Source organism: Euleptes europaea, chromosome 15 (assembly GCF_029931775.1).
Source record: "Euleptes europaea isolate rEulEur1 chromosome 15, rEulEur1.hap1, whole genome shotgun sequence".
Classification (NCBI taxonomy): domain Eukaryota; kingdom Metazoa; phylum Chordata; class Lepidosauria; order Squamata; family Sphaerodactylidae; genus Euleptes; species Euleptes europaea.
In genome coordinates this window covers 40401972-40426187 of record NC_079326.1, presented here as the reverse complement: position 1 = coordinate 40426187, position 24216 = coordinate 40401972, and the positions used below count along the sequence as shown (strand labels likewise).

The 24216-nt window shown below is 41.8% G+C and overlaps 1 protein-coding gene across 1 annotated transcript in view; it reads left to right on the top strand.

Annotated features, from left to right (window-relative positions):
• Positions 1 to 24216, top strand: part of OLA1 (Obg like ATPase 1) — a 107874-nt gene that overhangs the window by 77715 nt on the left and 5943 nt on the right. The window contains exons 7-9 of the mRNA XM_056861575.1: positions 20593 to 20733; positions 21408 to 21504; positions 23485 to 23607. Coding sequence (XP_056717553.1) covers positions 20593 to 20733; positions 21408 to 21504; positions 23485 to 23607 — 361 coding nt within the window. The remainder of the gene's footprint in view (positions 1 to 20592; positions 20734 to 21407; positions 21505 to 23484; positions 23608 to 24216) is intronic.

Here is a 24216-nt window from a genome sequence, read left to right as displayed (position 1 = left end):
GTGAGGTAGGTGGGGCTGAGAGAGTTCGGAGAGAACTGTGACTAGCCCAAGGTCACCCAGCAGGCTGCATGTTGAGGAGTGGAGAATGAATCTGCCGCTCATGTGGAGGAGTGGGGAATCAAACCCAGTTCTCCAGATTAGAGTCCGCCGCTCTTAACCACTACACCACGTGGTGAGCAGCATCACAAGACAAGGAGTTTCCACCATGAAGAGTCTGATAATTCAGGCTCCCCTATTTTTAGACTTTCAGGATGATCACTAGCAATAAATAAGTGCCCATATCTTAAACTATTATTGTTAGTCCATTTTTTCTATTTGTCATTGTAGCAAAAATATCTGAAATGATATTTACAAGTTTCTCATGCATGTGGTAATCTCCTGGCCCCATGTTTTAATTTCAATTTGCTTGGGTGGACATTCTCACCATTCTAAGACACTGCTCACAGCTTGTGCCCCAATACATACCTACTGACACGAGTTAGACTCTTTCTACGCTACTAGATGCTGTATTATTCTGCAGTTCTACGCTACTAGATGCTGTATTATTCTGCAGTTCCTTCGTCCCTCTCCAAGATGGTTCAGTTTTGGGTTTCTTGATTCCCTGTTAGGAATACCCGAGTGTTTAACTGGGATGTGAGACTGGCCCTTGTTCTGGTCTACAGAAGCACCTTTTGATGATCTTTTTAATCAAGACCTGCAACTCCTTCCTTGTATTATTGGCCATATTTGAAACAATCTTGTTCTGTTTGTTTAGATTTTTTTTGTTGGTATTATCTGCTGCAGAAAATTATATGATGGGAGGCATAAGTGATTAGCACTTGCAAGCCTGTCCTTTCTGGTGAAAGAACTAGGAGAAGCTAAGTTTTTTTCCGCCTTGTACAAAGAATGGGTGAAGTCAGATGGCCTTAAATTGTTAGTCAGTACCTTGAAAAACTAGTTGATATAAATTCTATGGATATCTTGTAGTCTTTTTCCAGCTTCCCTTGCTGGGCAAGGTAGCTGAACAAGAGGTTGCCATCTCTATTTCCATGCCTACATTAGTATTCTTAATCTTCGTGCCACAATACTGAAAGTGCATTTGTGGTCCAAGTAAATGATATTGATCTTCTGAATGTATAGGATTACACCCACCTGGTAGACCCACAGTCTTCAATATCATTGATTGTGAGTTGATACACATATGGTTTGTCTATCTGGTGGATGTTTCTGGGACTGATATAAAGTGTTTCCACTCATTTCTTAACAGGGAGTCTCCAAAAAGGGGTGGTTACAAGGGATTCTGTCTTGTTTCCCCTCCTTTTCATTCTCTACATGAGGTTGCTAGGTGAGAGTAGGGGAGGTTGCTAGGTGGAATTTGGGGGACAGTGTCTCAGGAGTGCCAGGGTGATCTCTTTTTCATCTAACCTAGGTTATGCGATGTCAGTGCTTACCTAGGGCTTGATCTGGCCAGGTTTTTCACTCAGTCTCACCTAATCCTTCCCTCTACTACAGCTTCCATCCCACATGTCTTTTGTCTACACAGGTCCCATGGCCTCCAGCATAGCCTTTTTGGTGGTCAGAGGGGACCCCCTCCACCTTTTTCACCAGCAAAAAAAGCTGGTTGGATGGATCCAACCCCTAGTGTCTAGTTTGGAGGGACTAGATGTGGGTGAGCTGAATAAAGCCGAACCAAGACAAGACTAAGGTAATAACGTTCATGGAATCTTGTGTGACTGATTTATAAATCTTGGTAAATAGCTGGGCACCCAAATTTTTAGATTGTACATATTACTCAGGATTATGAAGTTTCAAACTCCACGGGTTTCATCCTCCAAAAGGTCAAATTAATTTTGTGGAATGGCTTGATAGCCACATCAAATACTGTGATGTAAATCTGAAATTCACCTCAAATTCAGTAGTCCATCTCAGAAATGGGTAATTGTAAAACGGGAGAAGATACAGAACAGATTAACTAAACTGACTGGTGTGGTGAAACATGCATTTTATGAAGAAAGTTTTAAAAGATGAATCGACCTGGTATGATTTATCAAGGCAGTTCTTACGTTCTTTAATATCTTCTACCATAAGGGAAACCTGTAGCTGAGATTAAAAACAAATGGTAAGGAAAATGTAGCTTCTGAGCAAGCAAAAAATATACTATATATTGCATTGGAAAGGTAGTTTGGAAGCATTATTACATTGAATCCATTTTTTATTTTTATAGATGGCCATCTGTCAGCAATGCTGATTCTGTGAACTTAGGCAGATCATGAGAGGAGGGAGGGCAGGAAGGGTTGCATCAGTGTTTGGCTCTCGCGGCCCTTTCTTACATGCCCAGGGTAATGCTGATCGCCACTTTGGGGTCAGGAAGCAATTTTCCTCCAGACCAGATTGGCCAGGGATCCTGGAGATATTTTTTTTAATGTCATCTTCTGGGCATGGAGTAGGGGTCCCTGGGTGTGTGGGGTGGGGGAGGTAGTTGTGAATTTCCTGCATTGTGCATGGGGTTGGACTAGATGACTTTGTGGTCCCTTCCAACTCTATGATTCTATGATTCTTAATTGAGGTAGTAGAAGGTTAGTGTGTGTGTGTGTATGTGTGTGTATGTGTGATTATGAAATGCAATGAATTTGTATTTTGGTGGCCTTAAATCCTCCAGTACAGTCAATAGACAATTAAAAACCTTGTCTGTTATAAACTTTTTTTTGAGCTTTTTAAACTGAATGATTAGCAGAAATAATGACCCTGTCAGACTTAATCACATTAAAATGTGGTTAACATCATTTAATTTTTTCTACTTAATATGCGAAAATTTCCAGTAGATTTGCAGTGAAGGCCATTGAAATTCCATTAGAACAAGAATAAAAATTTCAGGCATCATTTATTCAGAGGAAGAATAAAGGTCTTGATTGAAAACTGCTGAATCTTTCTATTAGGGAAACTATGAATCACTACATTGAAGTGTACCTTCAGTTTCTCTAATTCTGTCTCTTAAGTTCAGCTGGATGAAAAACATTTGTAGTCTGCTGTTGTTAGGCGGCAACAAAATTTTGACAAATTCTATCAAAGCTAAAAGCAAAACGTCAGTGCAATTTAAAAAATATTGGTGCACGGAACATTTTCTTAGCCTCCATCAATAGGTTACAGTTGTTGTTAGAACATTCTCAGTGTTTTTATAGTGCACTATGTTCTACCTAGCCTTCATAGGGTATAATAAAGTGACTCATAACAAAGATTAGAATATTCTGATGTCTGAGAACTGTCTTTTCATTCGTATTGTTACCAAGCTTTGACTGGAAAAAGCTTCTTGGCTGAAAGGGCTTAAAAGAAAAAATTATTTGTATGTTTTAAACTTTCTGTATATTCTTAATCCTAATACCTTTAGGTGTTCTGTTTTTGTCCCCGCTGCTTGTATGTAGGGCAACATTATAAAATATGATAAGCATAAAAACCTCAAAATTCGCTTGACCATTTGTGCTGTCAATACTTGCATTAAGCTGAACTTCTTTTTTTAAAAAAAGCTTTCTATATATAGCTGATAGCCTTGAATATCTTTGTAGAACAGTGCCATACCAAGCAAAGTTGCACCCTTCTAAAGCCAATGACTTTGATGGACTTAGAAAGGTGTAACTCTGTTTAGGATGGAACTGTTACAGCCCATTCCTGAGCTTCCTGTGGCCGGGGACGGCATGGCCAAGACGCTGCTGCGGCAACTCCAAAGCCATTTCATGGCTGCCAAAAGGTTTTAAAAAAGTCTTTTAAAGGCTTTTTTTTTAATGGGGCTTTTTGCCCCATAGAGAACAGCAATGCTGCACCTGCTAAAAAGCAGTCGCAGCAACGCCATTCTCGATGCCGGCTTTCTGGGCTGAACAGGGACAGAAAGCTGCCTAAAGGCAGCTCCGCCCCCCAGCACGCCCCAGGAATGCATGCCCCGGGAATACACGCCCCCCAGAATGCCGGTGCGGGGATTGGCACCAATGGGACACTGGCAGAAGGCCCAGCCGGCATCCCTGGGTGGCACTGCCACGGCAGCACCAGGAGACTGGCGTCCCCACTGGCATTGGGGCCACTAATGGCAGCGTAAGTAGCCCGGGTGCCAGCACAGGGCCCCCCAATGGCGGTGCAGCCCCTTCCTGGCCTCCTGAGGACTTTTGTCCTTGGAGGTCAGGAATGGTCTGTAAGTCTCTTTTGATAATTAAGTAAATATACAGTGGGTTGTTTTTTAATTCATATATTATTGCTGCTAAGACATTTCAGTCTGTTATGCAATTTCAGCTCTTGTTCTTACTGTAAGTTTATTGTAGTATCCAAGGCTTCAAGCATGTGCATTTGGCTGAATGCGGACCAAGAAGAAAGTTAGAACGTTCAATGGAAAGGCTATGGGACAGACTGTCCTCTTGTTCTTCAAAAATTATAAAATGTGTGAGCCGAGGTTTAGTAGTAGAAGAAAGCCCTATGGGTTACTCAGATTCATAAATGTCTTTAATATTTTTTAAAAAGTGAACTGGGAATTTGTATAGCCCACTTTGTTAATGTTGTGCCTGGTTTGTCATCGTTTGAGATAGTGAGGATGGACAAAGAATGTTAAATCTGCTTCTTGAATTAATTTCTTATAAAGAGATACTATCTGACACAAAGCAACTAAGTAGAACCGTTCTTGCTCATCCTTAAGTCAGTAAAGGGAGTGGCTTGTTCTTTTTTGTTTGTTTGTTTTTAAAGCCATGTTGACAGTTTAGGTCTGGAGATGACTGGATCAAGATGCATGGCATTGGAGTGTTCCTGTCATAGTGATACTCCATCTCTTATTAAACCAGCGTGCAAGTAATTGTGGTGTAGGATGTTCAGGATGGTGCTGAGCTGAAGAAGAGTATGTGTCCTAAATGCAATAGACATGAGATTAACCTTCATACATAGTAACGGAATATAGTTAAATTACTGGGTGAATGTTAACATAACTCAGTGCACAGCCTTTGACCTTACAATGTCACCATTATCGGTGACTTCCCATGCAAAACACTGCATGGAGACCGATGCATCAGTTGATGCATTCATTGTACGTCCTATGTTGAAATAATGTAGTGGAGGAGCTGTTTGACCCTCCTCTCCATCACCATGTAAGTAAGTTCTCTTATGAGTTATGAGTCACAATGTGTTGTGGTGGTTAGTTTCAGACTAGGATCTGGAAGAGAGCGAGCGTGGTGTAGTAGTTAAGAGCAGCGGGACTCTAATCTGGAGAACCGGGTTTGATTCTCCACTCAGCTGGCTTCATGTGTAGGAGTGGGGAAACAAATCAAATTCACCAGATTAGCATCCACCGCTCATGTGGAGGAGAGGGGAATCAAACCCAGTTCTCCAGATCAGAGTCTACCGCTCCAAACCACCGATCTTAACCACTACACCACACTGGAGAGATTGACACTGAATGGGGGCCTTCATTTAAAGATCTGCTGTTCACATGCAGGCCCTGGTTCACACAAGGAGGCTATTTGCCTGGCAGGAGAGGGAGTATAATACTTTCCCGTCCATGCAGTGTCATGATACTTAATGCATGAACTGGGGATCTCATTCCTAATCTGAAACTTATTGTTTTCAATGCTAGCAACAGGAGTAGATGCTGAGAAACATGGGCTGTGAGGGCAAGGATTGTGTTAACTCTAATAAAGTCCACCACTGCCACCATCCCATATATCAGATGGCATCTGATGAGAGAGATTTGTAAAAGTATTCATGGGGTGTAGAAAGTAGACACACCTCGCTCATAATATTAATCCCTAAGGCTGCCAGTTCTGTTCATGAGGTTGATTCAGGACAGACAAAAGGAATACCTCTCCTGCCAATAAGTAATTAAATTGTGGCATTTACTGACTGCAGATACAATGATGACCCTAGCATAGAAGAGGAATAGGAGGAGTTGGTTTGTATATGCTGACTTTCTCTACCTTTAAGGAGAATCAAACTGGTTTACAATCTCCTTCCCTTCCTCTCCCCTCAAGCAGACACCTTGTGAGGTAGGTGAGGCTGAGAGAGCTCTAAGAGAACTGTGACTAGCCTAAGTTCACTCAGATGGCTTCATGTGGAAGAGTGGGGAAACCAACCCGGTTCATCAGATTAGAGTCCACAGCCCCTAGCCACTACACCACACTGGCTTTAAAGATAGCTTTAAAAGGGAGTTGGACAGATTCATTAAGGATAAGTCCATCTGAATATTAGTCATGATGACTAAATGAACACACACATGAACACATGAAGCTGCCTTATACTGAATCAGACCTTTGGTCCATCAAAGTCAGTGTTGGAACCTCTGCATCCACAGGCAGGCAGTAAACCTAAATGCCACTGTGAGCAGACCACATGGGTGAAAGATTTTGGCCTTTGTGTTCTGTTCATTGACCCTTCAGAGCATCTGGTTTGCCACTGTATGAGACAAGATGCTGGCACATATGGACCTGCCCCAGGATGTGGTGATGGCTGCCAACTTGGAAGGCTTTAAGAGGGGAGTGAACATGTTCATGGAAGAAAGGAGTATTCATGGCTACTGGTAAAAATGGATACTAGTCATCATGACGCATCCCTGTTCTCTCCAGGATTAGAGGAGCATGCTGAATATATTAGGTGCTGTGAAACACAGGCAGGATGGTGCTGCTGCAGTTGTCTTTGTGGGCTTCCTAGAGGCACCTCATTGGCCACTGTGTGAGCAGACTGCTAGACTTGATGGGTCTTGGCCTGGTCCAGCATGGCTTTTCTTATGTTCTTTTGACCAGTAGTCCGATCTAGCAGGATTCTTCTTGTGTTCATCTGTGGGGACCATGAAAGGTGAAACTGGTTTTCATCCCAGTCTGCAGTTGTGAGTTGTACCTATTTTGCACTGTATAGCTTGAGAAAATGGAGGCACAAAAGATTTATTCTGCTCAGTTCAGTACTTCCCATCATATTACTAAGTATATTTTTGAATATGAATCATACTAATGATTATGTTTATGTTTGGCCTTTAACACATGAGAATATATAGTCCGTCTTGACATAACTATACCCTTCAAAACAAGTAGGTACTGCACCAACAGGAACATTCTTTGAATCTACAAGAATGATGTGTTGCCCATTTTTTAAAAATGGACATGATCCTTTTGACTGATCCTTCATCTAAAAATAGCTGTAACTGAATCAGCTTATTTTATCCAACAGAACTGTTGCAGCTTACAGAGTACAAAATAATCAGTCTTCTTAAAATAGTTGTTTCTCTTTTCCTATGCAAAATGCCTTGGAAGATTTAAGTGCATTGGATGGAAACATTGGCCTTTATAAGACAGGATGAATAATTGAGCATGCCTCTCTCAGATGGGGACCTCTTCTGGTTGAATGTTAAACAGCCTACATCACCGGTTCTTAACCTTTTTGGAAATGTAAGCCCTTACGCTGCTCATCAGAGCCATAATTTATCCCCTCCCATTTATAAACAGAAATTACAGAAAACAATTAAGGAAAACTAACAACATTACACTTTATTTTCATAATTTGTTCAGTCTGTTGGCTAATAAAAATGTAGCATTTCCTTTGCTAAATGATGTTGAATAATTCTTAGGGTCAACACACAAAAAAGAGTGATGATTGCCTGGGGACTAAAAGTGCTTCTTCTTGAGCAAGACTTCAATGCAGCTAGAGCACATGGCTGATTGTGAATAAAATCCAGTTTGTGCCTTGCCTTGATTTTAATGTGACATTGTCCAAAAGCCAGCCTTGCAGCAGTATGTTCTAGCAGATGGAATGAGCTCTGCCCGACAGAAGTGGGTGTTCACCAGCAAGTGAATAACTAAAAGGTTATCATACTGCCCTTGTACAAATCTATGGTGAGACCACACTTGGAATACTGTGTACAGTTCTGGTCACTGCACCTAAAAACAAGATATTGCAGAGCTTGAGAAGGTGCAGAAAAGAGCAACCAAAATGATCAGGGGGGTAGAGCAACTGCCCTATGAGGAGCGGTTAAAACGCTTAGGGCTGTTTATCTTGGAAAAGAAGGCGGTTAAGGGGAGGCATGATAGAGGTCTATAAAATTATGCATGGTATGGAGAGAGTGGAGAGGGAGAAGCTTTTCTCCCTCTCTCATAACACTAGAGCATGGGATCATCTGCTGAAGCTGGAGGGTGAGAGATTCAAAACTGATAAAAGGAAGTATTTCTTCACACAACGCATAGTTGAATTGTGGAACTCCCTGCCCTGGGATGTGGTGATGGCTGCCAACTTGGAAGGCTTTAAGAGGGGAGTGGACATGTTCATGGAGGATAAGGCTATCCATGGATACTAGACATGATGCATACTTATTCTTTACAGTCTCAGAGGAGCATGCCTGTTATATTAGGTGCTGTGGAACGCAGGCAGGATGGTGTGCTGCAGTCGTCTTGTTTGTGGGCTTCGTAGAGGCACCTGGTTGGCCACTGTGTGAACAGACTGCTGGACTTGATGGGCCTTGGTCTGATCCAGCTTGGCCTTTATTATGTTCTTATGTTACCCAGTCAGAATTGTGAAAGTCTGCTTTTAGCTCATTACTTTCTCATAAGCCAAGAAACTCTACTTTTGCTGTTGTATCCCCATCTTTGACTGTGTGACAAAGGTGCTGTGGTCTCAGACTGGCCCTTTACACCTGGGTTCCACTCCCCAAGGTGTCCTCCTTGGCCTTTGCACTGTGCTCCCCTCCCAGGCCTCCTCATACATGCTTCCTCTTAGACTTCAGAGAGGTCTTAGACCTCAGAGAGAGAGCCAGCGTGGTGTAGTGGTTAAGAGCAGTAGTTTGGAGCGGTGGACTCTGATCTGGAGAACTGGGTTTGATTCCCCACTCCTCCACACGAGCGGTGGAGGCTCATCTGGTGAACTGGATTTGTTTCCCCCCTCCTACGTATGAAGCCAGCTGGGTGACCTTGGGCTAGTCACACACTCTCAGTCCCACCTACCTCACAGAGTGTCTGTTGTGGGGAGGGGAAGAGAAGGTGATTGTAAGCCAGTTTGATTCTTCCTTAAGTGGTAGAGAAAGTCAGCATATAAAAACCAGCTCTTCATCTTCTTCTTCTCAGCCCCAGGGCTACCTGTGCCTGCCTCATCGTCTCTGGTTGAGCCCCGTCGCATTCAGTGAGCAGTGCCATCTTCCCTTGCCCTTCCCAGGGCTTTCCAAGCTGTAGCTGGCACCCGTCCAACAGCTGACAGCTCAGAGCTGCTTCACTCATCCCAGATGTTTTTTCCTCTCCCATCCACGTGCAGACTCCTGAGCGCCTTTTGCTATCATCTCTGGCCTCCCCCCCATCTGCTCCTTGTCTACTTTTAAATGTGCAGCTTGCCCATGCAGGTTCCACCCTCTGCCAGGATCTCTTCACCCTTAGAAGCCCAGCTGACTTGTCTTTCGGTCAGGCTGTTTGAAGTTTCCTGGCACTGCTCTGGCCTCGAGGGTCTGTTCTGACAGCCAGAGACTCCTTTTTCTACTGAGGAAAAAATGGACTTTATGTATTATCTCATCTCACCATAGTGTTCTAGACAGAGAAAGTATTCACTGATGGACTGCCAGAGCAATCCAGAGGGAGGGGTAGCTGTGCTGCGACCAGCCACAGCACAGCCAAGCCGCATCCTAAGCGGCTTGCTGCACCGCGGCCAGCAACCTATCAAGGACACTCCCCCAACCCCCGTTGAGCCCTTGTATGCAGTGCCATGAGCAGCGCCAATGTTCTTGCCGATGTAAGTTTGTGCCGGCGTTCCCGGGCGTTCCCGTGCCAAAAGGGCTCAGGGAGCTTAACCAATACCAGCCCTACCCTGGGTCATGCCCCCTTTGGTGCTGGTGCGAGCCCCTGCACTAGATATGTGCTGGCGTGTGTGGCCATGCTGGCGCTACTGCGCCACTCCGTCGCTGGCGTAAGTCCCCAGTACTGTCATAAAAATGCCTGTTACAACAGTAGCATTTACGCCGGGCTCACGCTGCCTTCTCAGCACTCCCCCCCCTTATGGATTGCACTGCAAGTCGTGGAAAATAGTTTCTAAATGATCTCATCAACAAATAAACTCTTCAAGTAGCATTGTTTAATTCTAAGAACATGACGATACCGTGTTGCTGAAGCTTATGAAGGAAGCTGGCAATCTTAGTTTGAGCAGTGAGACTACTTGCCATATTTCCTTGTAGCGAGTGGTTCAGATTATTGTTCTCAGTGACAAAACATCTCTAAGGTAGGCCAGCTTTTGAATGAATGCGTGGTCAATCATCTTCACATGAATTTCTTGCTCTTTAAAAGTATTCATCCTTTCCTGTCACACAGTGATTTATTCTTTCTGTTCCAAACATGATTTAAGACTTTCCCCCCGCGATAATCAACAATTGTTTGTCTGGAACAGGAGTACACTGGATTTGGCTCCGACCTCTTTACACAATACTTTGAAAATTCTGGAGTTTGTTGAGCTCTGCTTTGAATATGATTAACAGTTTTAGCTACCTCAGAGCAGGTAATCAACCAGGCCAGGAGGGAAGTGTCTTCATGGCCAAAGCATATTGATGAAGCATTTCAGTGAGTGAATGTGGCTTAACAAACACTTAGAAGCCCTTCATCAGCACCCATTGGTTGCATATGCCAACTTCTTTTGCCCCTGTGGGTGATGAAATCCTTCAACATCCTGAAATTTTGTAGATAGTTGTGGTCAGTGATGCAGAGACCAGATAGTCCTCTTTCTCAAAGTCACCCTTCAGGTACCAAGCATATACAAGAATTTGTGCACAAGAAGCAATGTCTGTTGATTCATCCAACTGAAATGCAAAGTCGGAGCTGATGTTCATTTCCCCAGCTACTTGATCCAGAATATCCTTGGCTCGTATCAAAGATTCAGCTTTTTGTGGTATCATTGGAAAACGGGATCAGGTTGCTCGTCACTCTCCATGCAGTAGCCTTGCTGATTTTACTATCAATCACTCAATCAATCAATCAATCAATAGTATTTATTACGGTCCATGACCAGCAAATACAACAAAAATACAAAAAATTGTAACATTATAAAAGTAATCATAGAACACATCAGCCTCAAATACAGATAAATACGAATACAGATTCTACTAGACAGCTTGACCAGGTCTTCTACAGTTATATGGGACTTACTGCATTGAGCCATATGGAGAGCAATGTGACAGGAAACTTCAAGAATGGATTCATTAGTCTGAACAAAGCGTCTAATTGAATCACCCAGGAAGATTTTAGAGCGCACCCCTTTTTAAAGCATTCGGTATCTTTTCCTGCAAACTCTATGTGACTTTGTTCAAAGTGGTCCTTTAATTTGCTGCTTTTCATGCTCGCCACACTAAGAACTTTGTTGCAGTGTACACGCTGAGGCTTTTCAATAGTCTTGTCAACAATGTTATTTCCTCTCCAGGCCAAATATACTGATCTCCTTCAACCTTTCCTCATAGCACTTGGTCTCCAGACCCCCTCACCATCTGTGTTGTCCTCCCCTGGACATGTTCCAGCTTGTCTACATCCTTCTTAAATTGTGGTGCCCCAAACTGAACACAATAGTCTAGCTGAGGTCTAACTAGAGCAAGTGAAGTGAACCATCACTTTGGGTGATCTGGACACTATACATCACATTTGCCTTTTTAGCTACTACATCACACTGCTGACTCATGTTCAGTGTCTAAGACCCTGAGATCCTTTTTGCACATACTACTACCAAGACAAGTCTCCCCAGTCCTATAATTATGCATTTGATTTTTCCTACCTAAACGCAGAACTTTACATTTATCTTCATTGAAATTCATTTTATATATATCATTTTATATATATTCATTCAAATGTAAATGAAGAAGACAGGCCTACACACACACACACACACACACACACACACACACACACACACACACATGTACACGTCAAGGCCTGTCTTGGAGACACAAACATAAAGCCTGTTTAATCAAAGTTTGTTCTTTAGAGAGTCAGATTTTCAGTGTTTACTTCACAACAGTGAAATTTTTCTCATGAGTATTGCTGAATATGAAATCTGAGCAAGAAAAAAATAACAGGCAGAGGCATTTGTGTGCTGGATGTTGAAATCCCACATTCCCTAGTCTTTGCACTTCAAAACAGCCTCATGAAGAGATGACGGAAAGCTGAAAGCACTGCACAGAAGGCTATAGGGAAAAACAAAACATGAAGGGTGGTATTCGTAACATTTGAAGTCTACATCATATTTCAGGGCTTTCTTGTTGCATATGTTTGGCAGCAGAAGTTAGTTAGTTACGATCTTGCATTGCCAAAGCATATACTTTGGGAATTGTTGGAGGTTGCATGGGGGACGTCTTGATTCAGAAGGAAGTCTTGGTCCATCTGTTGAAGGGCAACCACTTCAAAGTCACTGGAGAGTGGAGCCGAAACATGAAGTGTTGCATCCCATCAGTCAGGTCTGTATGTTCCAAGGTGGGGTGATTTCATCAGTACCTCCGTCTTGTGGCATCCCTTCTACTCCTCCACCCCATGATGCAGCTGGAGTCCCCTGTTCCCCAGGAGCACCAGTTGAGGTGACATTTGAGGTTGCACTTGGTGGAAAGAGGTGAGTAAACCTTGCTGCATGGATGGAAAACCTATAGTAAATTTCAAAGGGATCCAACCCAAAGGTTTTAATTGGTGAGGTGGGGTTCAGGCAGTATTTGTCTAAAAGATCCCCCACCCCACCCCATAAATACATTCAGCCAGTCTTAACAGGAATTCAGATAGGCAGGAATGAGCTAGATATTTACTCGAGTAAAATGATGGTCTTCGCAGGTTTTGTACTCCAGCAATTTGGTGTTGGGTACTCGGACAACTAATCTCTTTTCTCATTTTCTACTTTCTTTTCAGCCCACTGCTGTATTTTCCCTTCTCTTTGTTTAAGGGGATTTTAGTTAAGGTTTTTGGATGCACTTACAAATGGCAGTACCAAGAATGCTCCTGGGACAAGAAGCCCTTTTAGTTCTTATTTTCAGCTCCTCAAAACCTAGCAAAGGCCAGTTTCAAGAATGGACTGACTAGGCGGTTGACTGGTATGCGTTCACAATATCTAAATGCATTTAACAGTAGTCATTGGCTTGTACTGTGTGTTATCAATACTAGAGAGATGGTTAAAGAACCAAGTAACTTGGGTATCTTGAGTAGGTGAGAAGTCTAGAACTTAGCACATCAAGATATGCAAGCATTATAAAATGACCACCTGAATTATTAACAGTTTTAGGATGCGCTACCTTAATACGCACGGGGCCACATATCTATAATTGTCTTCTACTTGTTAAGGGATTCTTCTTCCAGTAGATGCTGATAGTACTTTTTAAGGTGTCATACCTGGTAGTGTTGGACAAGAGGCAAAAGAGAGTGTGTGACTACCTGGCAAAAGATCAGGCTTGAAATCATTGGGAGCATAATAGCAGAAAGAAATAAAGAAGCTTTGGATAAGTAGTCATGTCCCAGGCGGCACAGGTAATGGTTCGCTCACCGAAACACGGGATATTGCTGCTTATCTGCAACACAAAACAAGTGTAACAGCGTGGTGTAGTGGTTAAGAGCGGTGGTTAGGAGCGGTGGACTCTAATATGGAGAACCGGGTTGGTTTCCCCACTCCTACACATGAAGCCAGCTGGGTGACCCTGGGCTAGTCACAGCTCTCTTCGAGCTCTCTCAGCCCCACCTACCTCACGGGGTGTCTCTTGTGGGGAGGGGAAGGGAAGGCGACGGTGAGCCGGTTTGATTCTTCCTTAAGTGGCAGAGAAAGTCGGCGTATCAAAACCAACTCTGCTTCTTCTAAATCATTTTTAGTGATTTGCCTCTATGAGTATTATGGAAATTTCTCAATGTAGCTTTCGTATTTTGCGTGACACTGAAAGTCATGGAAGTGAGATATGCAACCCCAAAAAAAAAACCCTGTCTTTACAGGATGATGCCGTATCCTATTTGTGTACTGAGATAGTGGCAAGTCTTGGTGTCAGTCACTTCAGAGACCTTTGGACCTCCATTTTCATTTATTGCTAAAATGTACCAGCTCTGCTTCTGCATTATGAAGATCATCTGTCAACACTCTGAGATATTCCCCTTTGTTATTAGGCCTGTGATGCTCTACACACTGTCAGGGTTTTTTTTTTTTTTTTTTGCCAATTATAGTTAAGGTACAATAGTGTATTCACTGGATCAAAGTCTCTCACTGGCAGTGGAGGAATGATTTGTAAGTCTTTATTCATCTGAATTGTACAATAGAATACCTGAGGAATGCAAATAATCTCTCTAAGGACTCGACCAAAAAAAAAAAAAAAACCCTTAAAAATGAGTGTAGTACTATTATAATTCGGAATGGATGTTTTTTGGCCAAAGTAATTATTTCTTATCTTGTTGCACCATGGCATTCTTAGTTTTAATTATGGTAACCCTTTTTCGGGGGTGGGGATGGGAAGCAAAAACATTCATTAAATGTTAAATTTGATTTTAAAACCTGCTTCTTAGAGATGGGCACTTGGAACAATATATTAGGACCAAAAATAGTCTGTAAAATAGTCTGTAAAAAAAAGTAAATTGTATGCTCTGTCAGCCTCAGTTTGGGTTGGTGCTACACCGGAAGGGAAGAGGGGATTTTAACCCTTCATCACCTTCCACCCTCGGATTTGTTAATTGAAATTGAGTTGCCATGCTTCTGTTTCCAGTTTTAAAGGGGAAAAGATGTGTCCTTTAAAAACGTTTATTTTTTCCCTTGAAAATATGAATTGTTTTCCATTTGTGAGGTCTGGCAAGGTTGAAGAGTTAAATCCCCTCTTCCCTTCTAGTCCCAATCATCGAATCATGCACAGTTTAGCTTTTACAGATGGGGAGGGGCTGTGGCTCAGTGGAAGAGCTTCTGCTTTGCATGCAGAAGGTCCCAGGTTCAGATCCCGGCATCTCCAATTGAAAAGGACCAGGCAGCAGGTGATGTGAAAGGCCTCTGCCTTAGACCCTGGAGAGCCGCTGCCAGTCTGAGTAGACAACACTGACCTTGATGGACCATGGGCCTGATTCAGTATAAGACAGCTTCATACGTGTGACAGACATTCATGATCTTGGTCATGTCTATTTTGGCCCTGAGTCTAGAACTTAGCACATCAAACATGTGCTTTTTAATCAGAATAAAACCATACATACTGGTGTACATTCTTAGGGAGGTTTTTGGAAGAATGGTAACTTGGAATGCGATCCTGCTGCCTCACAAACAGAGCCCAGCTTGGCAGTGCACCCACATGGAAGCTCTCGTAGACCTTCTACCTGAGAGCCAGCGTGGTGTAGTAGTTAAGAGCAGTGGACTCTGATCTGGAGAACCAGTGCGTTCCTAAGGAGAGTTACTCCAGTCTGAGCCCATTCATTTCAATGCCAGCATGGTGTAGTGGTTAAGAGTGGTGGTTTGGAGCGGTGGACTCTGATCTGGAGAACCGGGTTTGATTCCCCACTCCTCCACATGAACCGCGGAGGCTAATATGGTGAACCGGGTTGATTCCTTCTCCTCCACATGAAGCCAGTTGGGTGACCTTGGGCTTGTCACACTCTCTCAGCCCCACCTACCTCACAGGGGAGGGGAAAGGAAGGTGATTGTAAGCTGGTTTGATTCTTCCATAAGTGGTAGAGAAAGTTGGCATATAAAAACCAACTCTTCTTCTTTCTCCTCTGACGCTGTCTCTGTGCAATTGGGGTGCAAAGCATCCTGGCCAGCTCATACTCCCTAAGGTGAAGCTTCTTTCTGAGGATTATACAGCAAAATGTTCTTTCCTGATCCTCTTGTGGGGAAAGGTGTGTTTTGGATTCTGACCATGAATAAGCCGCAAGATGCCTTTATGGTAGGCACAGAAGGCCGTGTCTTGTACAGACCTAGCCCGGCAGCATGGCACAGGCAATTCAGAAGGAAAAGGAAAGGGAAACTCTAGCTTCTTTTGGTGGCAGCTATACACCATCTCCTAGGCAAGCAAGGCTAAAAGAATCTCGTGTTTGGACTTTTCAATATCCAAACAATTTTATACACCAGTTCTCCAGAACATTATAAGTATACAACAAAAGCTTGTTAGACTCACGTGATAGCAACGGTCTCCCCATTGCATTATTTGGTGCTAGACGGTGCATGCCTTTCTAGAATATCTTGGAGGTAAGAAAGGAATACAATGTAGCGTACACTGAAAACCGTGGATTGGGTATTTGCATAAGTAATGAAAGAACAGTCCTTCTGTAACCCACATGTGAAAACTGTTGAGGGAACTTTTGTGTTCTTTGTCCAATTTAAACCCTACGCAGCAGGCTGTACACTTAATCTCATAATAGCTCTGATCCCCTGCTATTTTCTTTGACAAATGAGAGTTGATGAACTTGTGGTTTCATTTATTTTGACATTTACATTGATTATTTAAAGGATTGCATGCCACCGTTTCAAATCATTTTACCAAAATAGCTTAAAACCATAGCCTAAGCCCAGGAAATTAATAGGTCTAAAAATCCAAATACAACATAGTTCAAAACCTGTATGCGATGTGTTGCTGTAGACGTTGAAGTGTCAATAGCAACTGTCTGGTTATAAGATATCCAGAGTAATCTACCCTGCTTTCATTCAGCTATCAGAATTAAAGCTGAACTGATTTTGGTCTAGTTATGTTACTAGCATTGGGTCTGGAGATAGATAGATAGATAGATAGATAGATAGATAGATAGACAGACAGACAGACAGACAGACAGACAGACAGACAGACAGACAGACAGATTATTTACGGCCCTTGGCCAGATAAATCAAAATACATGGACTAAAATGGTCTTTATATATATATTGTGGAGGCCAAATTACAGAATGAGCAAATAAATAATTTAGGCTGATTTAGCCAAAGCCAGCCTCAGAACTGGGTGCCCTATGCAATTTTTTTTCTGTGGACTCTCCCAGTAAATTGGGTAAACTTAGTTGACCTGGCACTGAATTGCCACAGCATTGGGTGGGGCAGACAATATGGTACAGGTTGATTGTGATGGGTGGGATGCCCAACACCTCATTGGTAGATATTGTGAGATGGAGGTAGGGTTGGGTGGGTCAGCACCATGTAGACCGTTCAGCGATGCCAGCATGGATCAACAAAACCTGTGCCTGTTACTGCACTCTTGGCCAGTTACACAACCATAAATTTGTAGAGTGCTTCTTCAGCTGTTCCCTGACATTGGCTCATGGCGACTACTGGTAAGTATAGTGGGTTTGCATGTGGCAGACCATCGGACGGCAAAGAGATCGTGAATCTTCACAAAGCCTGATGAATGACTTGTTAGCTCTCTTTTGCTCTCTCTCTCCTGGGCTTCAGGCCTGGTCTGCCAATTCCCAGCAATTTAGCCCCAGCTCTAGAAGTGCATAGCTAGAGATAATGCTGGGGCTTGCATGAAATTAGGCCACAGCAACTTTTTAAAAGGCATGCAAGCCTTTGGGTATCGCTGGTTGAAGGGGAATCACGTGGATGTATGACCAGCAATTAGTCCATAGAATGACAGGGAGGGGGTATGGCTCAGTGACAGAGCACCTGCTTGGCATGCAGAAAGTCCCAGGTTCAATCCCCGGCATCTCCAGTTAAAGGGACTAGGCAGGTAGGTGTGAAAGACCCCTGCCTGAGACCTTGGAGAGCCGCTGCCGGTCTGAGTAGACAATACTGACTTTGATAGACCAAGGGTCTGATTCAGTATAAGGTAGCTTCATGTGTTCATGTACTTATCTTTGGGGAGGGACTGTGGCTCAGTGGCAGAGCATCTGCTTGGCATGCGGAAGGTCCCAGGTTCAGTCCCCAGCATCTCCAGTTAAAAGGGACTAGGCAAGTAGGTGATGTGAAAGACCTCTCTGCCTGAGACCCTGGAGAGCCGCTGCCAGTCTGAGTAGACAATACTGACTTTGATGGACCTTCAGTATAAGGCAGCTTCATGTGTTCATGTGTCCATCTTGAGAGGACTGCCAGGGATCCGCAATCTTCAGAGATGGATGCTGTAAACCTATGATTTGGTATTGCCTTGCTATCTCACTACCACCCTGCCTACAGCAAAGCTTTGCTGTGCAATCCTAAGGAGAGTTACTGCAGTCTAAGCCCTTTATTTTCAGTGGGATTAGACTGGAGTGACTCTGCATAGGATTGCTCTGTTAATGCAGTAACCAGAAGTGGAGCAGGAGGTAGATGCCCATCAGTGTGCTTACAGAGCTCTGCCATGAATGTGGCATACGAGCATAGTGCTTGTCAGTTATTAGGCATGTAGGAACAGGGGTAGGGTGTTCTTGGAGTGGTAAGGTCTGTGTGAACTGCTGTGGCGCCATAGGTGTATACCTTGTACTAGAAGTGTACATTTTCTACCACCAGCTCCCTTTCTGCCTTTTGCATTAATGTGTGTGTGTTAAGTGCCGTCAAGTCGTTTCCGACTCATGGCGACCCTATGAATCAATGTCCTCCAAAGTGTCCTATCCTTAACAGCCTTGCTTAGATCTTGCAAATTGATGGCCGTGGCTTCCTTTATAGAGTGAATCCATCTCTTGTTGGGTCTTCCTCTTTTCCTGCTGCCTTCAACTTTTCCTAGCATGATTGTCTTTTCCAGTGACTCTTGTCTTCTCATAATATGTCCAAAGTACGACAGCCTCAGTTTAGTCATTTTAGCTTCTAGGGTAAGTTCATGCTTGATTTGTTCTAAAACCCACTGATTTGTTTTTTTGGCGGTCCAGGGTATCCGTAACACTCTCCTCCATCACCACATTTCAGAGGAATCTATTTTCTTCCTATCAGCTTTCTTCATTGTCCAGCTCTCACACCCATACATAATAATAGGGAATACGATGGCATGAATTAACCTGATCTTGGTGGCCAGTGGCACATCCTTACACTTAATCTTTTCTAGCTCCTTCATGGCTGCCCTTCCCAGTCTCAATCTCCTTCTGATTTCTTGGCTGCAGTTTCCCTTTTGGTTGATGATGGGACCAAGAAATATTAATTGCATTAATAGTAGGGGAGTTTTTGAGTGAACACCTGTTTCTGCTCATTACATATTTTTGTTAGGTTGCTAGATTTGAGTCACGACCCAAAGATGGGCTGCAAAGTATGCTAAAGTGGGAACCAGTCTTTCCCTATTTTATTGATTTGTGCATGTTCTGTTCTGTTCTGTTCTGTTTTTTTTTTTAAGTGGGCCACTGTACCAATTAAATTACTTGTGGGTCACCAAAAAGGCTGGGAACCATACTAGTCCATCCAGTTTGGTTATTATTAAAGAATAATATGTGCTTTCACACTGGGTGAATATTTTTTTCGTCCTTGAACACATGAAGCTGCCTTATACTGAATCAAACCCTTGGTCCATCAAAGTCAGTATTATCTATTCAGACTGGCAGCGACTCTCCAGGGTCTCAGGCTGAGGTCTTTCACATCACCTACTTGCCTAGTCCCTTTAACTGGAGATGCCGGGGATTGAACCTGGGACCTTCTGCATGCCAAGCAGATGCTCTACCACTGAGCCATGGCCTCTTCCTCTGGGGGAACTCTGTTTCTTTTAAAAGTTGGTTGTGCATTGACATTGACAAAAATGGAAATGTAACATAATCATGAAAAAATAATAATTTGATCCACTCTGTGGAACCAACCTGTCACCAGTGCACTAAGAAATTCTTGGCACACACTTATTTTGCCCTCTACGCAGCAATGGCACAGATCCTGATTTATCTTTATTGAATCTGGCATGCAGTATTATAGCTGTAAGAAATGGGTTTAGTTTAAAATGATTTTAAGGTATCTTTGATATTGTGAAATACACTGCAGATGTGGTGACATACACTCTTACTTGTATGGTTCAAAATAATAGCTTTAGGGATGAGATCATTGTCTGACTTGGGGGTGCAGTTACTCATTATAGAACGTGTTCGCTTGCATTACAAACAGTAGTAGTATTTGTGCTGTTGATGTTATTAAAATAAAGATTAAAAAGGGCCACTGTCGGAGCATATTTGGGTGGGCCATAGAGGCACAGGGATATTTAATTATTACCGTTAATAAGATTTGCCATGGAAAGGTGGGTGGAACTAAAAGATACACATGATCTGAATTCATTAGCAAGACATACTTAGCAGAACCCAGATGTTACTTTCTCTGTAGATTATAGTTGCTCTTACCTTCTTCGCAGTTGGTAATGGCAGCTGCTGCAAGCATTTGGAAACACTGATGAAAGGGTAGGCCAAGAAAATATTTAAGATATATATTTTTAATTGAACATTTAGGAGAATCTTGTTTCTTAGAGGAACATGAAGCCTGAAGCACCTTGAAATTTATTTATAATAAATAAGCAGCTTTCAATTCAAGCTCATTTTAAACACTATCAAAATTTTAAGCATATTTAAAAATCTATTCATGTTTCATGCCGCTTATAATATGCGAGAGTAAAAGCAGATAACAGTAAAATATTAATGGAGTACACCTGAAGCAATTGCTGCCTGTTAATGCCTTGACCTTGGAAAGCAATACACAAAAAGATGGCATCATAAAACCGTGCAATTCTTATGAATATGTATGTGCTACTTGATAATAATGAATGTGGTACAGTCATGCATGCACTACAAGATAATGTTGTGCCCTTTTTTTGTCTACAGGTTGATAAAAATTAAAGAGTGGGTGGACAAGCATGACCCGGGTGCCTTGGTCATTCCTTTTAGTGGGGCCCTGGAACTCAAGTTGCAAGAAATGAGTGCTGAGGAGAAACAGAAGTATCTGGAAGAGAACATGACACAAAGGTTAATTAGCATTCATTTTCCCTACACTTTATTATCAACTATTTCCTTGCAGTAATTTAATTGCTTGCGCTGATAGAATAATAAATGACAGAGTAATTACCATTATAAAGAGGGAATCTTCTCCTTTCTTTACCATGAGACAGAGTGAAAAGATTTATTTTAAATTAAGTTTTTAACTGTCATCTGTCATCTCTGTACAGTGTTTTAATTATACCATATGTATTAGTTATGTATATATTTTTTTTAAAAAGGAATGATCACCAAAACTCGTTGGTCATCCATGGGGAGGAGGTGGGGGGGAATTTTGCTATAGTTTCTCTGCAAAACAGTTATAAATTACTTTCAACATCTTAATTTTGGTTAAAGAATGGGACTGTCATGACTTGGGATCCTGGAAATAATGAAAGCGGGGTCTGAAGGACTGCGTTCTTGAATGTTCCAAAATATGGACAAATCATATTGTTTGTTTCCGTTGTGAAATAGCATCTTTCCTGTTAGAGCTTTTCATTGTGCTCCTTGTTACTTTTTGTATGCCTTAGTAATTGTAATCATGAGAACGAAGATTCGGTATCTTTTCGAACGTGGCTAATATTTCTCCCCAAGCAATGGCATGCTTCAGGCATTTAGGTTTTCCTTGTGTATAAGTTGAACGGCCTTCTTTCGTTTTATTTTAGTGCTTTATCAAAGATCATTAAGGCTGGGTATGCAGCACTCCAACTAGAATACTTTTTCACTGCAGGCCCCGACGAAGTGCGTGCATGGACCATCAGGGTAAGATTCATACTTATTCATCAGCTATATCCAGTTCCACACTATTGAATTCAGATTGATATCACTGACTTTGAAGTTTGTCATGGTGGCGGTTAGCTAGTCATTACAGATGAGGTTTTTTGTCCAGGATAACTTTAATTATTTGTGAGCTGCTGAACAGTGAAAGTGGAGCTGCATTGATTGAGGCAGGTAACAATTGATTCTGCCTATTACATAGTCTGAATTTCTTCATCCTGTAGAATCTGTCTACCCTCCTCCTGTGGTCAGAGATAAGACATACCAGTATTGTGCTTGCTTAATCTGTGTGACTGGGTTTGTCTGCGGTGAAATTGATGTTGCTTTTCATTTTGTGTTCGCTAAGTTTGTTTGGGTTACGGGTGGTTCTTTTCCTCCTTTGCCTTGGCTCAGATTACATTTTTCACCAATAAAAGCAATATACACATGATTATACTCCTTGTGGGTACCCAGTCCTGCTACTGATTTTTTTCTTCAGATTTGAATATTGAGGAACACGTTTATTTGGATGGTTTCATATGTCCCTATCCAGTCCTTACATATGCCTAAAACTGTATAGTGATGGGGACTGATTAGAGTCACAGTGGCTAATTTATTCCCTGTGGACAGTAAAAGCTGAGCTGTATAATGGTTTCCTTTAATATATATATATATATATATATTTTAATATGGAAGCTCCTTTTCTTTTTCAGATGCGTGTAACTACAAACTTTTTTAATATTAGAAAAATATATGCTCTTTGAGAGAGTGAATATATTATTTTTTGTGTTGAACCTGCCATTGCTTCAGCGATTTGAGTTATGCGATGGATGTTAGTACTCATTTTATATCTTCTCTAAATAATTCAGCTTGGTCTGTTCTGCTAGAATGTCAGCATTTTTCCCCATAACAAAAATGTAAAATGATGCTGTAGACATTTAGATACATCTGCCAGGGCAGTACATTCTTGAAAAAAAATGATATGTAACGTGTAGTTTACTGTCACACATTTGTTTGATATATCTCTGAATAGTTTCTCTCCAAAGACACTTGTGTGCTCAGTAGCAGCAAGCAATGACTTTCGTTTTGCTAGAGATTAGAAAGCTGGTTTGTCTTAAGACTGATTGTAAGTATCTTTGATTTAATGTGCTGAGATATTTAGTCAGGTAAGCATCAGTGAGTAGCCATATTAACCCAATACATCTTTTATTGTAAAAACTATGCTTTACAGTGTCAGACTCTTTAGCACTTTAACATGGTTTATTAAGCAGCTTTTAGGTCACCGTTATTTCTCAAATTTCTCTCCATGCTTGTGTGTGCGTAGAATAGATGCCCTTGTAATTTAACACATGAAGCAATTATAATGCATTCTTCGTAATTTAAATTTATCGGACCTATTTGCATGCATCTAGGCAGTTATGGATTGTTTTTTGCTGTTGTCTATTGCATTTTAAATGTACCGTTCGATTACTTTTGAAAATATTCATTGGTTGTGTGCTTCATTTCAACACTGGAATGCGTTGGAAAGTCCATGCTTTGGATTTATAACAGAAATACTATAAATGAATTTTTTAAATACAAAGAATCAGGGAATTTGTTTTGAAATAAAGCCCAACATGGTACACTTTTTAAGAAGTTATTTAACATGTTTATTTATTTGTCTTTCATTGCGAAGATCGAACTCCTGCACAAACCGCACACGGTATCCAAAATCAATACAGCTGTTGACACACTTTACAAAACACACACACACACACACAAAAACTACACAAAGCTTCTTTAATACCAGTTTGTTTATCTCCGCTAAAGTTATCTGCCTATGACCCAACATTGAAAATTAGCCACTTGGATTCTTGATGTTTTACCTGATCTGAAGCTAAAGTTTCAGTAGATCATGAAAGGCACATTACAGTAGAGAGATATCCCGTGTGTAATCAATCTTCTTAAATACAATTAATTTTCTCTTGACTTTTTTCCCTTTGACAGAAGGGGACGAAGGCTCCTCAGGCAGCAGGAAAGATTCACACTGATTTTGAAAAGGGATTCATTATGGCTGAAGTAATGAAATTTGAAGATTTTAAAGAAGGAGGCTCAGAAGGAGCTGTCAAGGTGAGCTCCTCATCCTTTACCTAACGCCATTTCCCTGTTTCCAGGACTTATTCTTTTATTGGTGAGAAACCCCTAGCGACAAGGAGATCTGACAGCTCTCTCTAATAACAGTGCAGACACTTTGTTTCTTTTATATTTTGGCAAAGAATTAAAATGCAGTTCGGGGTGTGATACTTGAGCGAGTATAAACATTCACAAGCAAGCACGTGGTACTAAAGTTTCATGCAAAAGAACAATGTTACCTGGCCTTTCTTTGCATCCTGTAGCTACTCTGAAGTATATATATATATATACACACACAAACACACACACACTCCTAAGATCATGATACCATTTTCAGATCATCACAGAAGCCGCATGTACAGATCTTAAGAAAAACTTAAGAAAAGATAACTCTTGTCTTATGGTAACCATCAACATTTCCCATTAATTTACAGCATCTGAACCATTCTGCTTCCTGATAGTTTCCTTCATTGCCACATAAATTAATCCAAAAAAAAAAAAGTACTCTTATTTGTAAATATATGGTTTTGTAGCTTTAACTTTATGGAATGAGGAATTTCATCCCCTTTTCCCAACACTAGAGGGCAGAGGCTGATTAGGTGCCCA